Source organism: Dama dama, chromosome 20, assembly GCF_033118175.1.
Source record: "Dama dama isolate Ldn47 chromosome 20, ASM3311817v1, whole genome shotgun sequence".
Lineage (NCBI taxonomy): Eukaryota > Metazoa > Chordata > Mammalia > Artiodactyla > Cervidae > Dama > Dama dama.
The window spans coordinates 65,330,942-65,351,704 of NC_083700.1; the positions used below are offsets into that span (position 1 = coordinate 65,330,942).

Sequence of the window (20,763 nt, forward strand, 5' to 3'; positions counted from 1 at the left end):
TGTAAGGAACATTTGCATAGCTACATCTTGATTTATTTCTTCACTTATTCTGTCACATTTATTTCCTACTTATAGTCAAAATAACAGGAACAGGCAGGAGAGGGGATCGGGATGGGGAACACATGTAAATGCATGGCTGATTCATGTCAATGTATGGCAAAAACCACTACAATATGGTAAAGTAATTAGCCTCCAACTAATAAAAATAAATGGGGGAAAAAAAAGTAAAAAAAAAAAAAAACATAACAGGAACAAATTAGTCACAGAGGAATAATCTAACCAATACAAAATTATTAGCTTAAAAGAAAACAAATGTTTTAAAGTCATGTTTAGGGAAAGTCATGATATTTTTTACTGCATTCTTAAGCTTTCTAGATTTATTCCCTAATATTATTGTAAAACACAAAAAAGTACTTTTCTATTAATATCTGAGAAATTACAGACTTGTGGCAAGTGAGGCATATTTATATTGGTAGTCAGAGAAGGAATCTTAAGTTCTAAAACTGATACAAATTTTAGTGTAGAATGAAATTTTGAAATATTTTATGTGGGCACTGTGAGAAGCATTTATAAGAGAATTAAGAAATCCTTTTGGTCTGTTAAAGTAACATTTTATAGTGAAATAAAAAGAATTATTTGTGAAATTTATTTAAAAATACAGTGTGCTGTGTGTTTAGAAAATACTGTCAGTTTGATGCACAAATTTGCAAATAATAACACACCCATAGTGACTATATTGTGGTTTTCCTTCACAGATATCAAGTTGTGCTAGTTCAACCATATAAATAATTAATACCTGAAGTCTCAATGTAAGATGGACATTAACAGTGATGACAGATAAATGCAGACGCTTGGAAATCAAACACTAGGTGAAACACTTTAAAGAAAGGTAAGAAAAAAATATAATCTTAAGGCCAAGTGTGCTTTAGTTAGTACAAGTAATTGACTGAAGTAATTTCTTTTTCAGTGTATTAGGTTTTTCAGAAGCCTAATCTGCCTAACCATCTGCATGACCCTGTTTATCTTAATACTGGTAGGACTCAGCTGTAAGTATCAGTTCTGTGAAAATAACAGTTGCAGATCTTGCCTGGCAAACATCATAATGGATGATGTTTCTACAGCAGTCCCTATCCAAATAGGATAGTAACCTGACTGGTTGGAAGTGGAAAGAGTACTGAAATGGGCGTGCTAGGGAATACTCAGAGACACATCCTAAATGGTGGATCTTCTTTGGTTCTGTTGATTGCTACCATCACCACACACCATACAATGCAGTGCGTTACCATGTCTGTGAAAGGATTTCAGGGTTGAGTACAAAGGAGTTGGCAGCTGGAATGTGTTACAAGAAGAGTGAAGTTTCAAGTTAAGGGTTACTTTTTTACAGGCCCATTTTTCACTGTGTACCCTCCTCATGTTAATTTAGAACATTCTTTAATGTAGTATTAAATAATTTTATTTAGACAGTTTTCCTACTTTGTGCTTTTCAAGAATTTGCAAGGCATATCTGAGAGAGGTTGCACCTAGCGATATTAAATATTAGCCTTATTCCAGTCTCACTGACTGAAACTGTGCTCTTATTTATTTTTGCTATCTGTTGATAGTTTACAAAGCTTGATAATTGCATCAGTTTTTTATTTTTAAAACTTAAAAATTTTTTTGTGTTTTCAATTGCAATCCTTTAGCAAAAATACTGTCACTTTTAGAATATCTAGTTTTATGTTTACAATAAAGTGACAGTTTCCATCATAAACATTGCCAGTCTTTTTCCTGGTGTTCCTCCTTATTTTCAAATGGGCACTCATAATAACCCATTTAGCCAGCTCCTCTGAAAAGGATGTCGTAATACATTATTATAAAGTAAAACTATAATTAATCAGACTGTCCAAGAAATGCATTGTAATTAGGCTAATTAAAATATCTGGTCTACTGGGTACCAGAGCCAGAAAATCCTTATTGTTTTTGTTGAAAATCCATATGCTAAAAATAATAGAAATTTCCCCTTATAAAAAATTTCCCTTTGTAAAGTCCTGTTACACTTCATCACAATTATCATGTATATATAGACGATTTGGTTGATTCTTTGTTGTACATAACCTAAATTATTTTTGTTGTTCAGTCCTCAGTTTTAAATACTTGAAAGCCAATCTTTGGGAAGGTTTCTAGAATAAGAGTAAGAGATTATAAATTCTGTACGAGAAATCTTATAAAGGGCAGTCTTTGGGCCATCTCAGGACAATATTGCCTTAGACTCTAAAAAAGAACTGAGTCACATTTTGACTCAAAATAATATTGAGTTGTAAAGATTTAGTATATTTCAAACTCTTTTTGGTTTGTTTTTATTAGTTTCTAAAAATCCTTTTCCAGTTTCTTGATATCTCTGAGGCTACAAAGTTAATGAGAATTACCAAAGTGTTATAAAATCTGTTAGCATAAGTTAATTTGCTTCTTTAATTCTTTTTTTTTTTTTATTATTTTATTTTAAAGAAAGGAATTTAGGAAGTTCTAGTATTCTCCATGGCTGAAGCTGAGAGTCTGAAACCCTGATGCTTAAGCTCTATTCTAGATCATAGCTTCAACTCCTTCAGGATATAAGGAAAAGAGATAATATTTCCACAATGATAGATCTTTGGTTGTACAGGTAAGTTATTTAGTTTTGCAGTAGTGAAGACAACTATAGTTTGTTTATTTGCTTGTATTTAAGGAGAGGAGACTTGTTATTTTTATGTACTTCCTTTGGTGCGTGGAAAATTGTGCAGTCTGGGTAGCTATTCATAGGAATGTGGAGCTATTAGGGAATTGGGTAGGAATGAAATATTTTCCCAACAAGGGATACATGAAATGACTCAAAGTACATAAGGATCTCTAAAGCATTATACCTTTCAGTACTTGAGGTATTGGGCAGTATGCGATTCCTTGACTTCTCTTTCTCCCCACTTGTCTTTTTAAGTGTGTATATATATATATATTCACCTCTGTCTGTATCTGTGTTTGTCTCCCTATCTCTTTCTCTTTCTCTGAAAGGGGAGGAAAGAAGAGATCTCTTTAAACAAGAGGTCAGGATAGTATGTAATAGAGTTCCCAGGCTTCAAAGAGACTAATATTAAGAACCTTAAGTTGAATTGCATAGGTACATCCCCAGGTCTCACTCTCCTTCTTTCAACCTTATAGATACTTTTGACATTGTATATAATGGTGGTAATTAGTCAGCTGAAGAAATTTGTCTTAAGAGAATTGTATGACAAGGATAGTTCCTACACCATTACTAAACAGTTCCTGTTCCTGTTCTAGACAAATAGAAAAGGAATCTTTGGTGACATTTCCCATTGTTCTTGCTCTTATAGCCTTTCACTTTGGTTTGTCTGCATGATATCATGACCAGTTTCCTAAAAATTGTTCAGTTAATAGAACTAAATAACTATCAGCTAGAATATTGATGTTAATGAAGGATTGCCAGTCCCTCAATTCCCAAAATCAGCTATTCTACTTCAGTAATGATAGTGGAACAAAAGCTTATAGGTAGTGCTTTTGAGATTTCTTTCTCTTAAGTAAAGGTGATAGCTGGAGTAGTGTTTCATTAGGGTAGAGCATTTTAATTTCCTTTCAGTTCTTATTGAAGCAGTTATACAGATGTGATCACAGGGGCTGGAAATTTATTATCTGAAACAAAGGTGATACTGTTTCAGAGTGTTTCAGAATCCCATAATTAGATTTGAGAATCCTATAATTAGATTCTATAAGTAGATTCAAATTTGGGAGAGGGTAGTTCAACAGTAAATAAATGGGTGAGATATGTGAAATTGTAGGTAGGATTTGGGACTTAATGTGAATGAACAGGCTAAAATTTAATTGACTGTCCTCCTTAGATATATCCTGCAATGGGATGAAAACTTATAAGGGTGGGGAAGAGAGAAATTCTAGTGATCAATTATATTCTCTTCCTTCTAATGTAGAAAATGCTGTATTTATCAGTTTGCGGATAACACAGGAGAAACTTCATTCTAGTTGCTAAATTGGATTTTGTCTTTATGAATCTTTTAACTAAGTTTCCCTTAATTCTAAAACTAGAGTGATTAAATTTCCAGTTCCACTTGGGTACTGGCTAATGTTTTCACCATGTCAACTATTTGGTTAACTAACAGGGTATTTTCTGAGATACTTTGTAAATGAGTTTCTTTTCCTTTAGCAGCTTAATTTTTGGCAGAAATATTTGTACTCCAAACCTCTTGACTGAATTTTTTTAGTAACTCTTGTGTTGTGCAGCTAAAATGAGTTTAGTCTATGGTTTAGTCTATAATACTTTGCAACGCATAGCAAAACAATATTGAGACTTGGTTGAGATAATCAGAGCATTGTTAATCTCTATTTAGTAATTGAATTTCCACTCAGGTTTATCAGATAACTATAGAAAATACGTGTCTTTATAAATTCTTAGTCAAAAATAGAAAAGATAATGAAGAAAAAGGTTAACACAGAAGAAAAAATCGTTAGAGGGAAGAAAGTTAAAATTTCATTTAACTCTAATCTTCAGAATTTTAATCAACTTAATATCTTAAGTACATGCAATATGTTAACTTTAGGCAAGAGATTTTTATAATCCTCTACTTAGTGCTTCCTTAGCCAAAGTGATCATGGTTTTATTTATAAGTTTTTATTAGGATCAAGTAACTAAAGGATAAATGGCCTAATTTAGTTTGAAACTTGGTATATTTTAACAGACTACTGTCTGATGCAGTGGTCTAAGGCAGTGCATCTTAATCTAACAGACATTTAATTACCTGGGAATCTGATTAATCATAAGGTCTAGGGCAGGGCCCGATATTCTGCATTTCTAACAAGCTTCCAGTAGATGCCCATGGTGCTAATTCTCAGGCCACTCTGTTTTTTGTTTTTTAAGACTTTTATACTTTACTTTAAGGACAGTAAATATGAATCACTAGATTTCTGTGTAAAATGCTCTATATTTTAAAAGACATTTTATTAGACTACAGTTCATTTACAGTGTTGTGTTAGTGTCAGGTGTTTAGGTCAACACTCTGAGTTGCAAGAGTTTGAAGTAGCCCAAGGGTTCATGTCACAAAGCAGTTTTGCTTTAAATGTGGCCCAATAGCATAAGGTTTGAGAACTCTAAAACTTGGACTTCATTGTAGTTGTGGATGGAATAAAAAGATTTTGAGGGAACAAAAGAAATGAAAACAGTCTTAATATTTCATGTTTGTAAGTGTTTTGATTACTGGAGTGGTAAAGAAATAAAATAGGCCCTCATTATCATCATAGTTGGTCTTTTATAATGATATATATATATATTTGTTAGTAGTTTTGGTTACTACTAATAATGGAATTGTTTCATTGATAATGATAAGGCAGAAATTTTGCTTTCAATTTGGATAGGTGTGGAAAGAAAAGGGCTAGGAATGCCTATTACGGAATCATTTGAAGTTTTTTATGCCCTTGATTGGCATCCATATTTTAAAAAATAAAGATGAACAGTTTTTTGTGTGTGTGTTTATAAAATATTACTATTGCCAATATTATTTTTGAACCATAAATCATGAATATAATCAAATTTGCATTAAAGATACTTGCATTAGATTTTATAAATAAAGTTTATGAAATTAAAGTATTATGTTTTCTTTGTTATATTTACACAGGTATTTAATATTTAAAAATCTATAATCTTCAAATTTGAAAGCTCCAGATTTGGGTACATGGACCAAATACATTGATTTTAATATTTTTTAGTCTGTGCTGTTTTGAAACATCATTTGAAGTTTAACTTAAATTATTTGTAATTAAAAGTAGATATTTATGGATCATTCAGTGTTTATTACCTGTGAATAAAGAGAGACTGTAATCTTGATAATAAGATTTTAACTACAGAGAATTATACATGAGGTCTGACTAAATGAGTCCCAAGACAGTAAAAATTCGTTTTAAAAAACATAAAGTTCTGATTGATGTTCCATGTTTATTGTTCACATGATTGCTATGGAATTCTGTAGAACAAATTTTCATACTTTAATCCCAGGTCCAATTTTTTGAGTCATCTTGTAATCTTCTTTTACAAGATTAAAGAAAATTATTAATTAAAATTGTTAATTAAAAAAAGTATACCATACTCTGAAACAAAATTAAATTCAACCAACTTATGTATTTTACAGGATACTTCTTCGCTTTATCAGCAGGCAGGAACGAGAAGACAGTTGCTCTTTTTTTTGTATGTGGTAGCATGTTGCTGTATCTGTAGTTCCTAATAACCTTTCCAACTGTTATACTTCTAAGTTGAGGCAAAGGAGAGATTGTATTTGATTTGTGGGGAGAGGGGCTGGAATGGCGTTTGGAGAGTTAAAGGAGAGTGAGCCTGTGGGAAGGCCGGCAAAAGGGAGGAGGGAAAAAGGTCCTGGGCAGCTGTGTTCTACATCCATTACTGGCTTCTTTCTCTGTCCATCCTGAACTCCATTCGAAGTTAGGCAGTGAAGTGACAAAGTTTGTTTTGAAGGCCATACAGAAGAGGTGCAGAAAAATGGAGACTTGGATTCTTAATAGCTCCTTTATTCTGCTTGTTGGGAGAACCTTGGAAAATAATCACTAAATCACTCAGTTTATTGAGATGGATAAAACAGGGCAATTTTCTATTTCCTGCTCATTTGTATTATATCAATAGAAACAGCAGAACATCCACATGAACCTGCTCATATCCTCAATGTGCATTAATACTGTGAGATACACATATACTCAGGAGTTCAAAGAGGGAAAAAATGGGTTATATGTGTGCTCTTGATTCTTCAATGTAGTGTATGTTTGGCAGGTGTGCTGCTTTCCTTTTTCTTCTATCCTCTGTAGAATACTTCCTTCCACTTGCTAATTTATAGTTCTACTTCTAGAGACTAGGGTATCTTGACTTTGCTCTGTATTGCTCTTAGCAAGTATTCAGTACAAGCTAGTGTTATGATTTCTATCCATCTGCTTAGTTACAGAAAATTCTGCTGCAGTCCAAATTTTTTAGATACCATGTAGTTCGTTATCAAAAGATTTGACTTGAAACTCGTTTTAGTAAGAGTGAATTAGAGCAGAGCCTATCTTTTTACCTCCCAGAAATGTTTTGAGAAAACCTCACAAGTGATTGGGATAGTTTATGTGATAGCTGGTATATAAATTTGAGATTATTATTTTAATAACCAAGATGAAGTCCTGTCTTTGAGAGAGATCTTTCTGGGCCTTTTGCTCCTGAATATCTGAGAAACAGATACACAGCGAGAAAGGTTAAGAGCATGGAATCTAGAGCCCTGCCTGCAGTTTACTAGCTGCATGGTTTTTGACATATTACTTAAACTGTATGTGCTTCAGTCTCTTCATATATGAAGTAGGAGTGGTAATAAACACTTTCTCTTTCTTTCTTTGGCTCCACCAGGTTTTAGTTGCATGTGGGGTCTAGTTCCCTGACCAGGGATTGAACCTGGGCCCCCTGCTTTGGGAGTGCAGAGTCTTAGCCCCTGGACCACCAGGGAAGTCTCAATAAGTACTTATTCTAATTGCTGTTAGACTTAAGTGAGTTAACGTATTTAAAGCATAGAGATCCCTGAAACATATTATATGCCTTATAATTGTTAGCTATTATTAACACTTTTGGAAATGTTAATAAAATAAATTATATCACATTATTTATTAATATTGGCTATACCTGGATTAAAAAGTTATAGTTTTATACTTTTGTTTTAGGATATTAACTATTACCTTTTTCTCATTATTTTGTTTACGTTTTTGAAGGTTTCCCAATGAGTGGATCATGATGACCGTATTGTAGGGACTTGCCATAGTATGGCTGCTTCCCGATCTACTCGTGTTACAAGATCAACAGTGGGGTTAAACGGCTTGGATGAATCTTTTTGTGGTAGAACTTTAAGGAATCGTAGCATTGCTCATCCTGAAGAAATCTCTTCTCACTCTCAAGTACGATCAAGATCACCAAAGAAGAGACCAGAGCCTGTGCAAATTCAGAAAGGAAATAATAATGGAAGAACTACTGATATAAAACAGCAGAGTACTCGAGAGTCATGGGTAAGCCCTAGGAAAAGAGGACTTCTTTCTTCAGAAAAAGATAACATAGAAAGGCAGGCTGTAGAAAATTGTGAGAGAAGGCAAACAGAACCTGTTTCACCAGTTTTAAAAAGAATTAAGCGTTGTCTTAGATCTGAAGCACCAAACAGTTCAGAAGAAGATTCACCTGTAAAATCAGACAAGGAGTCAGTAGAACAGAGGAGTACAGTAGTGGACAATGATGCAGATTTTCAAGGGACTAAACGAGCTTGTCGATGTCTTATACTGGATGATTGTGAGAAAAGGGAAATTAAAAAGGTGAATGTAAGTGAGGAAGGGCCACTTGATTCTACAGTAGTTGAAGAAATCACAGGCTATTTGGCTGTCAATGGTGTTGATGACAGTGATTCAGCTGTTATAAACTGTGATGACTGTCAGCCTGATGGGAACACTAAACAAAATAGCACTGGTTCCTATGTGTTGCAGGAGAAGTCAGTAGCTGAAAATGGGGATTCGGATACCCACGCTTCAGTGTTCCTTGATAGTAGGAAGGAAGACGGTTATATAAACCATAACGTGCCTTGCACAGATTCAGAAGTGCAGGTCAAGTTGGAGGACCACAAAGTAGTAACTGCCTGCCTGCCTGTGGAACATGTTAATCAGCTGACTACTGAGCCAGCTACAGGCCCCTTTTCTGAAATTCATTCATCTTTAAGGGATTCTGAGGAGGAAGTAGATGTGGTGGGAGATAGCAGTGCCTCAAAGGAGCAGTGTAATGAGAGCACCAATAATGCCCTGGACACAAGTCTTGAGAGTATGCCAGTCTCCGGAGAACCAGAACCATCTTCTGTTCTAGACTGTGTTTCGACTCAAATGATGTCTTTATCAGAACCTCAAGAACATCGGTATACTCTGAGAACTTCACCACGAAGGGCAGCCCCTACCAGAGGTAGTCCCACTAAAAACAATTCTCCTTGCAGAGAAAATGGACAATTTGAGGAGAATAATCTCAATCCCAGTGAGACAAATGCAACTGTTAGTGATAATATAAGTGAGTCTCTCACAAATCCTGGTGAAGTTTCTCACAGTGAAAAAGGCGTATGTTGTGACTCTGAAAATTACGGGAGTGAAGGACTAAGTAAGCCATCCTCAGAGGCAAGACTCAATATTGGACATTTGCCATCTGCCAAAGAGAGTGCCAATCCACACATTACGGAAGAGGAAGATGATGACCCTGATGTTTATTACTTTGAATCAGATCATGTGGCACTGAAACACAACAAAGAGTATGTGTAAATATGGTAACCATGAATTCTGCTTTGTTTATTATTCCCTAAGTTTTCAGTGTCTATTCGTAAATGTCTGTAGCATTTTTATTATAGCTAAAATTAATGCTTTTAACTGAAATTTTGGGTTTCACACAATTATATTCCCAGCTCTTAAAAAATCTTCAAAAAAAAAGAGAGACTAAAATCCAGCTTTATTAGTCTTCTTAATGGTGATGTGATTTCCTAGTTTTGAGATTTCACACATCTCAGTTAGACATGTGGAAACATGGTTGATAGTGTTTTACTTTTTAATAAGTTTTTTATCATTTGAGCTAATCTATAAAATGGAAACCTCTTTAGTTATCCCAGTACACTTTGATTTATAGTTATAGAGCATTATGAATTGTATATGCCTTCCATATAATGTAGAATAATGAATGAGTACATAGACATCATCCAAATAAGGCAGATCTGTCAGGCTACAAATCTACATTTATCTTAGTTACTTACAATTTCCAGTTAAAACTTTTGATTTAAAAAATGTGCTTTATGCATCATCATTGACTTTTGTGGTGTAGAGAAGTATTACTGTTAGTACTGTGACAGCTAATGGTATCTTGTAATTGGCTTAATAGCAAGAGTCAGTCTACTCTATAGTTTACATAAAGCGTTTGAGAAAGATTTTTCCTAATTCTAAATTATAGGGAGACTATCTTAAAATACTGTTTGTTCTCAACTTTGTCATAAAGGTACTTTTTAAAATGAAGAATTCACTGTCCAGATTTATCACAGGTTTGCTTAGATTTTCTATGCAGTATTCTGGGCAGTAACACAAAAGGAATTGGAGCTAACTTTGTCTAAATCAGGAAAGGAACAGTTAACAAAAGTGCTTATCATAAATATGATCAGCAGCAGTAAAAGACAGACTTAAATATAAGTTAATCAATTTTACTTCTCCAGAATAGTCTTTTGAATTATTATCACAACCAGATTATCTAGACTGTGTAAAAGTACTTATTTGAGGAACCTTTTTAATATTTTTGTTCTGACAGTTGTCAGAGTCTGCTATATATTGAATCAAAGTATCAAATCCTGCTTGTAGAATATAATAATCTTTTACCAGGCCTTATAAATAGTTCAGATTTGTGTTTGATAACATGGTAGTCTTTTAGCATAGATCTCTTTTCTGAAAATTTCCTTATGTTTTCTTTATAAATAGCATTTTAATATTGTGTTTAATAGATCATTTTGTCTGAGCATTTTACTTATTTTGTGGAACTATTAGCATTTTCATGTACTTGAAATGTTTGAAGTCCATTGTGAGGTGAAAAAACAATTCATTAAGTGAAGTTTTTTTCAATTTGAGGTGAGTTGAGTTCTTGCCGTTAGTACACATGTATCAGTTTTCAAAAGTAGAGTTGTTTTTCTGCAGGCACTAGGAAACAGAGTATATGTCTTGTGGAAATACCAAGAGCTCAGGAAGTATGCATACTTTCAAAATGATACCTGTTAATTCTATTTTTTGCTTTTTATTGTGTCTTTGTTAAAAAAGTTACTCTCATAAGGTTTAGCTGGTTATTAAGATGGAAAGTATTTTCCCTTTGAAACATTGTTACTTTTTTGGTACATGCTCTTCTAGTGATTCTGAAGAATGATGTTCCTATAAAAACAATTATCTAAAGATAGTGGCCATAATATTTGAAGAGTGAGGTGCATACTCTTAAACCTGTGAAAATGAGAGCAATACGGTTTCATGGGTTGCTTAAGATAGAGAGTCCTTTGGAATTTGGAGGATAGTTGCTCTATTAGGACAGTGTTTTCAAGTTAAATTAGTGCCTTGTTGGATGATTTTGGGCAAAAGAAATCATTCCTTCTAGCTTTTTTGCCTTTTCCCAGATCTTTTGAAAATAGCACCTCTTGACACTTTAGTTTTAACTCTTTTCCCCCAAAGGAAGCAAATCAGGAGAAGTGAGATGGAGAGGGAGCATCTTGATTAACATCTTGGTTAAAGATAATCTAAGGAAAATTGGGAGGTGATGCTTGATCATATCATATGTAATCTCTTTCATTAAAATCCCTATTCCTGTGCTTTTTATCTAGAATCAAGAGATGGTTAGATTAAATATTTTGGTTTTGACTCTTTTTACCCAAATTGTCATTGTTAAAATAGCATCACGATACCTGTCAAATACTTTGAATTCTCAAGTAAATTTCTGGCGGTTGGAAAATGTTGTTAAAAGATACTTTGGGGAAAGAAAAAAAAGACACTGGGGATAGATGGATTACTGTCCTCCTGCACATGCAGACTCCACTGGTAGGGAGTGAGGACTTCCTGATAGCCATTTTCGAAAATGTATTATGAATAGAAGACACGGAGTGTGATCTAGTTCTTTGTCTGGAGCCAGGAGGCCATAACTCTTATTTATTCAAGTTGCAGTTTTCTGAATTAATATTAATTAATTAACAAACTTTTAGCATTCATCCTATAATTTATCTTGTTTGCAAGGGTATCACATATAGGGTCATTAGTCACTTGTAAATGTTTGAAAAGGTATTGTATGTCTAAGACCTAGACTTAGACCCTCTTCATGGCAGTTGGGCCATAAATGCAGATGTTTTGGGTGCTTGCCCTGTTTCCTCCCTAGATGCCATCCCTGTTCTCCAGCACATAAGCCCATAGGTGCTTTTATATATTTATTTTTTCAAATGGAGAACTCCACTGTGAGCAAGAGACTAAAGAGTATTTCTTCTCTGGCATGATTCCAGCTGTGGATTATTTTACTAGAATATGCCTTAAAGATTAGGGGATAGAAGATCAAAAAGAAACGTACTTTATCTCAAGACACTCTCACTTCAAGGTTGATAGAGTCTAGTGGCAGATAATACCTAATGATCCTCTTTTTGGCCTAAATAACCAGACTGAGATCACGTGCTTACCTGTGGATTGCTCTTTTGGGTAATTGATCTTTTGCTGATGTTGAATCAGAAGCACTGAAACTGACATCTAAATTTCGAAATTCTGGTCCTATGGAGAGTAGATATGTAAGATTTTAGGTCCTGGCCTTTATTTTTTAAGCTTTTTATTTTATATTGGAGTATAGTGATTAACAGTGTTGTGATAGTTTCAAATGGTCCTGAGCTTTAATGTTTAGAGATTTCCTTCCAATTCACTGGAAAATAAATTTTCAAATGAAAATGTGATTTTGGTCAGTTGCCTCTCAATTCTCATTGTATCAATACAAGAATACTTAAGTAAAATTGTATTTGAAGGGCCTTGGTTAGCTTCATGTATGCTTTTATGAACAGATAGAAGGTAAAGATCAGATTTAGGGTTTCTAGATTTTTTGAGGTCTTAGAAAAGATTTAGCTTACTGATAATATTGCTAATATTTATTTTTAAGTTTCTAGATAATTTTAAAGTGTAAGAGTAAAACAGTTTTTGCTCTTCTAAGTATTGCTCATGTAGTCTCCAGGTCAGAATCATTTTTAAATTATATTAATATTACAAGAATTACAGTTTCAAACTTGCTTCTCTAAAAACATTAATGTACTAAATAATTATGATATGTCCTACTGTTGCACAGTGCTTATAAAGAATCAATTGATATTTCATCAGTTTCAGGAGCTACACAGGAAAATTCTCATGAGTTCTTCTAGATTCACTACTTTCTTTGACATTACTTTTGTTGTTTGTCAAAGTAATATCTCTTGAAGGGCCAGAAAACTCCCAAGAATAAGGATGGATTTTGCTTAGAAAGCACTAGAGTTGTCATCCTGCCCTGCATAAAATAATTTTACATTTGTACTGTGTTTCATATTTTGTAAAGTAATTCCATCTAGTTTCTCATTTGACAGCCACAACAACTTGGAAGTAGACAGCATAGGTGGCAGTATACAGTCTCTATTTCCTAACTCATAGTTAAAGTTTTTAGGTTATTTATTTAAAGTATGATGAATTCTAGGGAGAAATGAGGTTAGAACTTCAGTCTTTTAATTGACAGCCTGACCTACACTTGGTTTCCTCATCTAATAAAGATTTATCCCATGGACTTTGGGCGTTTCTAGGTTGAGAATACTCGTGGAACAGATCTGGGATACTCAGTTTTCAGAATTTGTTAGCCTAAATTTAAGCTCCATAATTATAGTCATAATTATTTGGTTTTACTTATCAGAGAATCAGCTTTATAGGTAAGTAACCTGTTCATTGAATGAAATGCTTTCATGTTCGTTGTTTTGAAGAACATTTTGTTAGTGTGTCTGTGAAGGAAAGCTACCAGCTACTGGGGAAATAAAACAACGGCTGCAACTTGATTTTACATAGAGGATTTGGATAATTTGCAAAAGTTAATTTGTGGCGGGTGGTTTAGAGTGCAATTAGGTGTAAGTCAGAAGTTACGAGGGAAAACTCGTGGGAAAAGGCTATGAACTATAAGAGCCAAAATGGGACAGTAGTTTGACACAAAGATTGATAGGAGAAGGGAGATAACTGTCCTAAGTATAAATTATTTCAGTTGTAAGTGGAGTAAGCCATTGACTAGCCAAATACTCAGTGAATTCTTTGTCTTTTCCTTTGAATACCAACATCTTTTATTTCAACTAATGTCAATGGTATCTAAAAGTAATTATCTGCCTATAATTCAAGTATATTTGTACTCAAATATTATTTAATCTGTTCTTTTTGATTTAGGGTCATCTTTGCTGACAGAGGTTATGTGGTAATACTTTTTCTGGCATCACTGCCAGAATAGGTCTGTTTTCACTTAGGTTAAATGATTTGGGCTTCTTTGCTTTTTAATGTTTTTATAACATGGTTTCTTTTCATTGTTCTTTTCTAATTTCTCTGGCTTCTTATGGTTTTCTTCTTTTTTAAATTTTTGTTGACTTTCATTAATCACTTGTGTTGCGATGGTACTTTCCTCTGGTAGCTCAGCTTTCCATTCATTTTGGCTGTTTTTAGCTTTCTTTAAACTTGGAAATAAGAATAACCAAGCTCATCAAAATTGTCTCATGATTGTTAACAGAGAGACTAAGCAGTTTCTTTTTGAATGAATAAATAATCATTAGTTAATTTTTTTTTTAATTGTGTATTTTCTTGTTTGCTTCTTCTGATCTGGAGGCTGTGTCCTATGTAGGTTACCAGGTATCTAAAATTTGAATAAATAATAGTTGTTTCTTTGTATATGACAGTAGTCAATAGTAATGAAACCCATCTAAAGTAATTATCATTTATTTGAGACTAATTGAATCTTAGCTTTTAGTTGCAAGAGCTTTATTTTTGTAATTTTTATAGTAGACTGAAGATGTTGTATTTTTACATATTAGTAGCCTATACCTTGTATACTGTATCTGTGGTTTGTCATCAGGTATTAGTAATAAGTGGGAAGATCTGTTTTGTGACCTTTCTATTTCTCCTCCCCACTCCTCCCTCTTTCTTTTTTTAAAAAAATTAACTTATTTTTTAATAGAAGGATAATTGCTTTACAGAATTTTGTTGTTTTCTGTCAAATATTAATACCTCCTTCTTTCATCAGTGGAATGCATCTACCACATTTCCTTTTCATTATGATGGAAAGCTGCTTCTACTTGTCTCTTTAATTTCTGATTTTAATGAGAGGAAATTTGTCAGGTGGTTAGAGGAGATTGAATAATTTGTTCATGGTTCTCTCAGTAGACAGAATTCTCTATAGTGTGTCATGATTTTATTTTCATGTGTCTAGTAATATGGTATTGTTGTTGAGGGTCTAGATTTTGTTCTCTTTCTTTAAAAAGTATTGAAATTTGATCTGACAGGCAGGTAGTTTTCTTGATGATAAGACTGATCTTAATAGGCTTATATGCTTTTAGCTCTGTTAGGGGGAAGTTCAGGGTAACCCATGCTCAAGATCAAGTTTAGCCTCACTTCTGTGTTATGGCCTTCCAGGTGTCTCATTTAAAAAAGGTCTTTCCTCTGGCTAGTTGAAACCCTAATTGACTCTAGCCTTGTGAAAACATTGGTAGTTACTCTTTGCTTGGTCCTATGGAATATCATATTTTATATGATCAGCTTTATGTTCAGCCAAAGACTAGGTTTCTGTGTTGCATCTTTTTCTGTTTTGCTTCTTCTTTGGTACTCTGTCCCACAAATTCCAGCTGCCTTACTTTGCCCAAACTGTATTTTCTTATCTTTTTGCTCATCAAGATCCCATCTTGTTCCATGATGCCTCACTCATGATGCCTCCATGTAGAAAGTGAGTGTGATCCTAGGGCTTTAAATTAGCCCATTTGTTTGCCCTCTCTCACAGGTCATGATTCTGCACTGCCTATTGCCCATTGTCTAATTATTTCTATGTTTTCTCCAGTTTTCTAGTTATGTATAGCAGAAGGGTATTCTGTGTTAGCTACTCTGTCCTGAAAGTCTCTGATTTAATTTTAATATGCATTAGGTCCTTCCCTAGTGGCTCAGATGGTAAAGAATCCGCATGCAGTGCAGAAGACCTGGGTTCGATCCCTGGGTTGAGAAGATCCCCTGGAGAAGGAAATGGCAACCTACTCCAGTATTCTTGCCAGGAGAATTCCATGGACGGAGGAGCCTGGAGGGCTACAGTCCATGGGTTTGCAAAGAGTCAGACACGACTGAACAGCTAAGCAGAGCACAGCACATGCATTAGGTATCTTTTCTTCTTACGACCTTCACCCCAAGCCTACAGTTTGACCATTTAGAAATTAAAAATTTATTTATTTGTTTATTTGGCAACATTGGATCTTAGTTGTGGCACACAGGATCTTCTGACACGTGGGCTTAGTTGCCCTGTGGCATGTGGGATCTTAGTTCTCTGACCAGGGATCAAACCCATGTCTCCTGCATTGCAAGGCTGATTCTTAACCACTGGACAAGTCCCTGAAAGTTATTTTTTGTTGATGCTCCTTTGACAGTGAGGTTGTTAGCTATATGATTAATTAGTTTAAGTAACTTTTTCTAAGAAGCTTGTATGAGAGAAATTGGAGTAATAACAGTTTGAAGAAGGAAGGTAAAAGAAACTTGACAATGTTTTAGTTGTGTTGATGAGGTGTTGTTATGGTTGAAGCAGAAGTAAAGAAGTGGGTTTCTGGTTCAGATATAGCTCAGGAGAATGGGTAGAAGAGAAAGTGACATCCAAGAACACGCGAAACATTGTTTACTAGGTTTAGAATGGTAACTGTAAATAATTAAGGAATAATGTAATATATCTGGATTTTAGTTAACTATTTTTCTTAGACATTTCAGATTTTTTTGCTGGACCAAACTTTTTGTATTATATTTTCAGAAAACCAGGGCTTCCTTGGTGGCTCAGACATTTAAAGAATCTACCTGCAATTCGGAAGACTAGGGTTCGATCCCTAGGTTGGGAAGAACCCCTGGAGAAGGCAATGGGGCAACTTACTCCAGTATTCTTGCCTGAGAAATCCCATGGACAGAGGAGCCTGGAGGGCTACAGTCCATGGGGTCTCAAAGAGTTGGTCATGACTGAGCAACTAATACTTACTTTCAGAAAACCAGGGTGCCCTTTTTATGACCATCAATTTAATCCAGTTTCTGTATATTTTTTTTTCTGAAATAAAATTAAATGTAGAATATTTTTCAGAAATCTGTTTTTCGTGGTATTGTAATTTTTATAGTTTAAGTTGAAAAACTTTGACTCAACTCTTTTTTTCTTTGCTACTTTTCACCTGTCTCATGTTATCCTTCCTCTTAATTTTTAAGAGTATTTTGATCATATTTTAAATAATAAGTCTCAGAATGTTTAACAGCATAAATTATTTTGCTATGTTTAAACTTTCATTAGGGGGAAAGTGTCATCCTGGTAGCTTATTGGCAATGAGGGTAGGAAGTATGAGTGAAAAAAGATTGAAATCAGAACCTAAAGTATCTTCTTAATAAACTTCAAAACATAAATGAATGTGAAGAGTCAGTTAAAGTCAGCAAATATAATATTTTCTGTCATAACTAGAGTTTTTTTGTAAAGCTACCAGACAGGTGATATTTGTATTTTTATTTTTTATTATTTTTTATTTTATATTATTTTTGACTGTGCTTCATAGCATGTGAGATCTGGAAACATGGAGTCTTAACCATGTGACTGGCAGGGAATTCCAAATGTTTGTGTTTTAAAAATGTTAAGTCATTTAATTTTAAAATCTCAGTATTTAAAGCTTTTTTTATTTGTAAATTATTTGGAGAGGTTAAACTCGATCTGAGGAGTGCTCCAATCCCCTTCCATTACCATTTTAAACTGGTAGTATGGAACTGGGTAAATGTCTTTAACTTCTATAGTAGTCAGTTTTCTCATCTGTAAAATGGACATGATTTGATTTCTGTAATTCTGTTGTTTCACATATGTCTGTCATATATGTGTATACATGTGTGTGTATATACATATATATACATATATATACACACACACATATATGATTTTGAATTCTCTTTTTCTGCCTTTCCCCTTACTTTTGGCCCTGCTCAGGCTTTAGTTGTTTACTTTTCTTCTTCTTTTGCATGCTGTCTCTGAGCATTCTCATTGCTGTGAAATTACCATCTATATATTGATAGATTTTCAAATTTGTATCTCCAGTCAGATTATTCTTGAACTTTGGACCATTTATAAGATACCATTTGCATTTTTCACAATAACTCAGTGGAACATGTCTGAAGTTGAATTTAACCGTTGCTTCCTCCACACATACTCAATGTTCAACACCATCTTTTTACTTAGTTGGTAGGGTCTTTCATTTAGTATGGAAAATGTACTCACATTTTTCTTCAATTATTCTTCACCATAGTTTTCTCTCCCACCAGTGTGGAGTCAGCTTTATTTGTTTGTTATTAATGGTCACTTTTCTTTTTTTTTTTTGAAATTTTCTCAGTTTAAATTTCTTTTTTTTTTTTCATTTATTTTTATTAGTTGGAGGCTAATCACTCTACAGCATTGTAGTGGGTCTTGTCATACATTGACATGAATCAGCCATGGATTTACATGTATTCCCCATCCCGATCCCCCCTCCCACCCCCCTCTCTACCCGATCCTTCTGGGTCTTTCCAGTGCACCAGCCCTGAGCACTTGTCTCATGCATCCAACCTGGGCTGGTGATCTGTTTCACCGTAGATAATATACATGTTTTGATGCTGTTCTCTCGAAACATCCCACCCTCGCCTTTTCCCACAGAGTCCAAAAGTCTGTTCTGTACATCTGTGTCTCTTTTTCTGTTTTGCATATAGGGTTATCATTACCATCTTTCTAAATTCCATATATATGTGTTAGTATGCTGTAATGTTCTTTATCTTTCTGGCTTACTTCACTCTGTATAATGGGCTCCAGTTTCATCCATCTCATTAGAACTGATTCAAATGAATTCTTTTTAATGGCTGAGTAATATTCCATGGTGTATATGTACCACAGCTTCCTTATCCATTCGTCTGCTGGTGGGCATCTAGGTTGCTTCCATGTCCTGGCTATTATAAACAGTGCTGCAATGAACATTGGGGTGCACATGTCTCTTTCAGGTCTGGTTTCTTCGGTGTGTATGCCCAGCAGTGGGATTGCTGGGTCATATGGCAGTTCTATTTCCAGTTTTTTAAGAAATCTCCACACTGTTCTCCATAGCGGCTGTACTAGTTTGCATTCCCACCAACAGTGTAAGAGGGTTCCCTTTTCTCCACACCCTCTCCAGCATTTATTGTTTGTAGACTTTTGGATAGCAGCCATCCTGGCTGGCGTGTAATGGTACCTCATTGTGGTTTTGATTTGCATTTCTCTGATAATGAGTGACGTTGAGCATCTTTTCATGTGTTTGTTAGCCATCTGTATGTCTTCTTTGGAGAAATGTCTGTTTAGTTCTTTGGCCCATTTTTTGATTGGGTCATTTATTTTTCTGGAATTGAGCTGCAGGAGTTGGTGAAAAATTGAAAGCATTTCCCCTAAAATCAGGAACAAGACAAGAGTGCCCACTCTGACCACTACTATTCAGCATAGTTTTGGAAGTTTTGGCCACAGCAATCAGAGCAGAAAAAGAAGTAAAAGGAATCCAGATAGGAAAAGAAGAAGTGAAACTCTCGCTGTTTGCAAATGACATGATCCTCTAATAGAAAACCCTAAAGACTCTACCAGAAAATTACTAGGGCTAATCAACGAATATAGTAAAGTTGCAGGATATAAAATTAACACACAGAAATCCCTTGCATTCCTATACACTAACAATGAGAAAACAGAAATTAATGGTCAGTTTCTTAAATGAATGTCACTGTCTTCTTTGCCTAATGGCTGCTCTAGTTCACTATTATTTCCATTTTCCTGGTTACCTTCTTTGCTCTGTCTGCAAACGGAGAAGGTTGTCTCAGTTTTAGATATCATATTCTCTGTGAAATCTTTCCTATCTTCCCATGACTGATTAATTACTCCTTGTGAACTCTCTCATAGGAAATTGTTTCCTGTAAACATGTACCATGCAGTAAACCTCATGCTCTTTGTGGGATCCATGGGTTTCTTGTTGATTGAGGTATCATTGAAATTTCAAGGCTATCCAGTTTGAAAATGTCAGAGAAAAATTTGGCATGCTTTTCATACAGATTTTTTTATACCATTAATTTGACTTTGAAGATTCTGAATTTATGAAGTTAATACTAGTGATTTCCCTGTTTTTACTTAAATCTAAACTTTAAATTTTCAAAAGAAAAAATGAATAACCTACATAAAAATCATTCACATAGTTCACTAAACTTAGAAATTGGGCAAAGATAATGGCAGGGTGTGGGAAGTTAAAGGGTGTGTCTCATGATCAGGAATGGTTGACCAAAGTGCTTGGTTAAAATAATGTTTCTACATGGCCATGTAAAAAAAGTAAGCTCAGTTTTTAACACCAGACCGAAAGATAGGAAGTCATTGTATTATAAAACAGACTTACAAGTTTGGTATGATCAGAATGTTTTATATGGCTTCAGATGTATTTTTACAATCTAGAGTTTTGCCAGTAGGCTTTGAAAGGCATATGGAATGATGAGAATTTGGTTGGTGTTGTCTATTGAATTGAATGACTTGAAAGAAAATGTGTGTCCTGGTCTATGTGTTTCTGTCTCATTATTTGAAGATATTCATCAGATGGTATTATCCAACTTTCTCTGTACAAACTAATAATTTTGAGTGGATACTAGAAATAAATATGACAAGACATATCCTTGCCTTTGAAGTTGTTGTGAAATGATCAGATATCTTAACAGATAGGCAGTTTGCTTATATTTGAGGTGTGTTGCCTGTTAAGAATTTGAAATTCTAGCTTGTCTCAGTTATTTGAAAGTTCAGTGTATTTGCAATTCCAGAATAGAATTAGAACTTTTTAGATGGTTATAGTGGATTATTTCTTGGAATGGGTAATTTCCTAGGTGATTGAGGAACTTTTATAATATTGACCACAATACAACTGCATTCAGCTTCCTATTTAAGAGGGAAAACTCAAG

General features: G+C 34.4%; 1 protein-coding gene across 5 annotated transcripts in view; it reads left to right on the top strand.

Moving 5' to 3' along the window:
• The window catches only part of ZZZ3 (zinc finger ZZ-type containing 3), a 118,144-nt gene that overhangs the window by 45,175 nt on the left and 52,206 nt on the right, over positions 1-20,763 (top strand). For 3 of the 5 annotated variants that reach the window (XM_061121593.1, XM_061121590.1, XM_061121591.1), the window contains exons 2-5: positions 756-889; positions 968-1,046; positions 2,485-2,638; positions 7,765-9,320. In XM_061121593.1, the coding sequence (XP_060977576.1) occupies positions 7,816-9,320 (1,505 nt within the window). In that variant the 5' untranslated portion in view covers positions 756-889; positions 968-1,046; positions 2,485-2,638; positions 7,765-7,815. The remainder of the gene's footprint in view (positions 1-755; positions 890-967; positions 1,047-2,484; positions 2,639-7,764; positions 9,321-20,763) is intronic. The other 2 variants (XM_061121592.1, XM_061121594.1) reach the window with 2 other exon arrangements.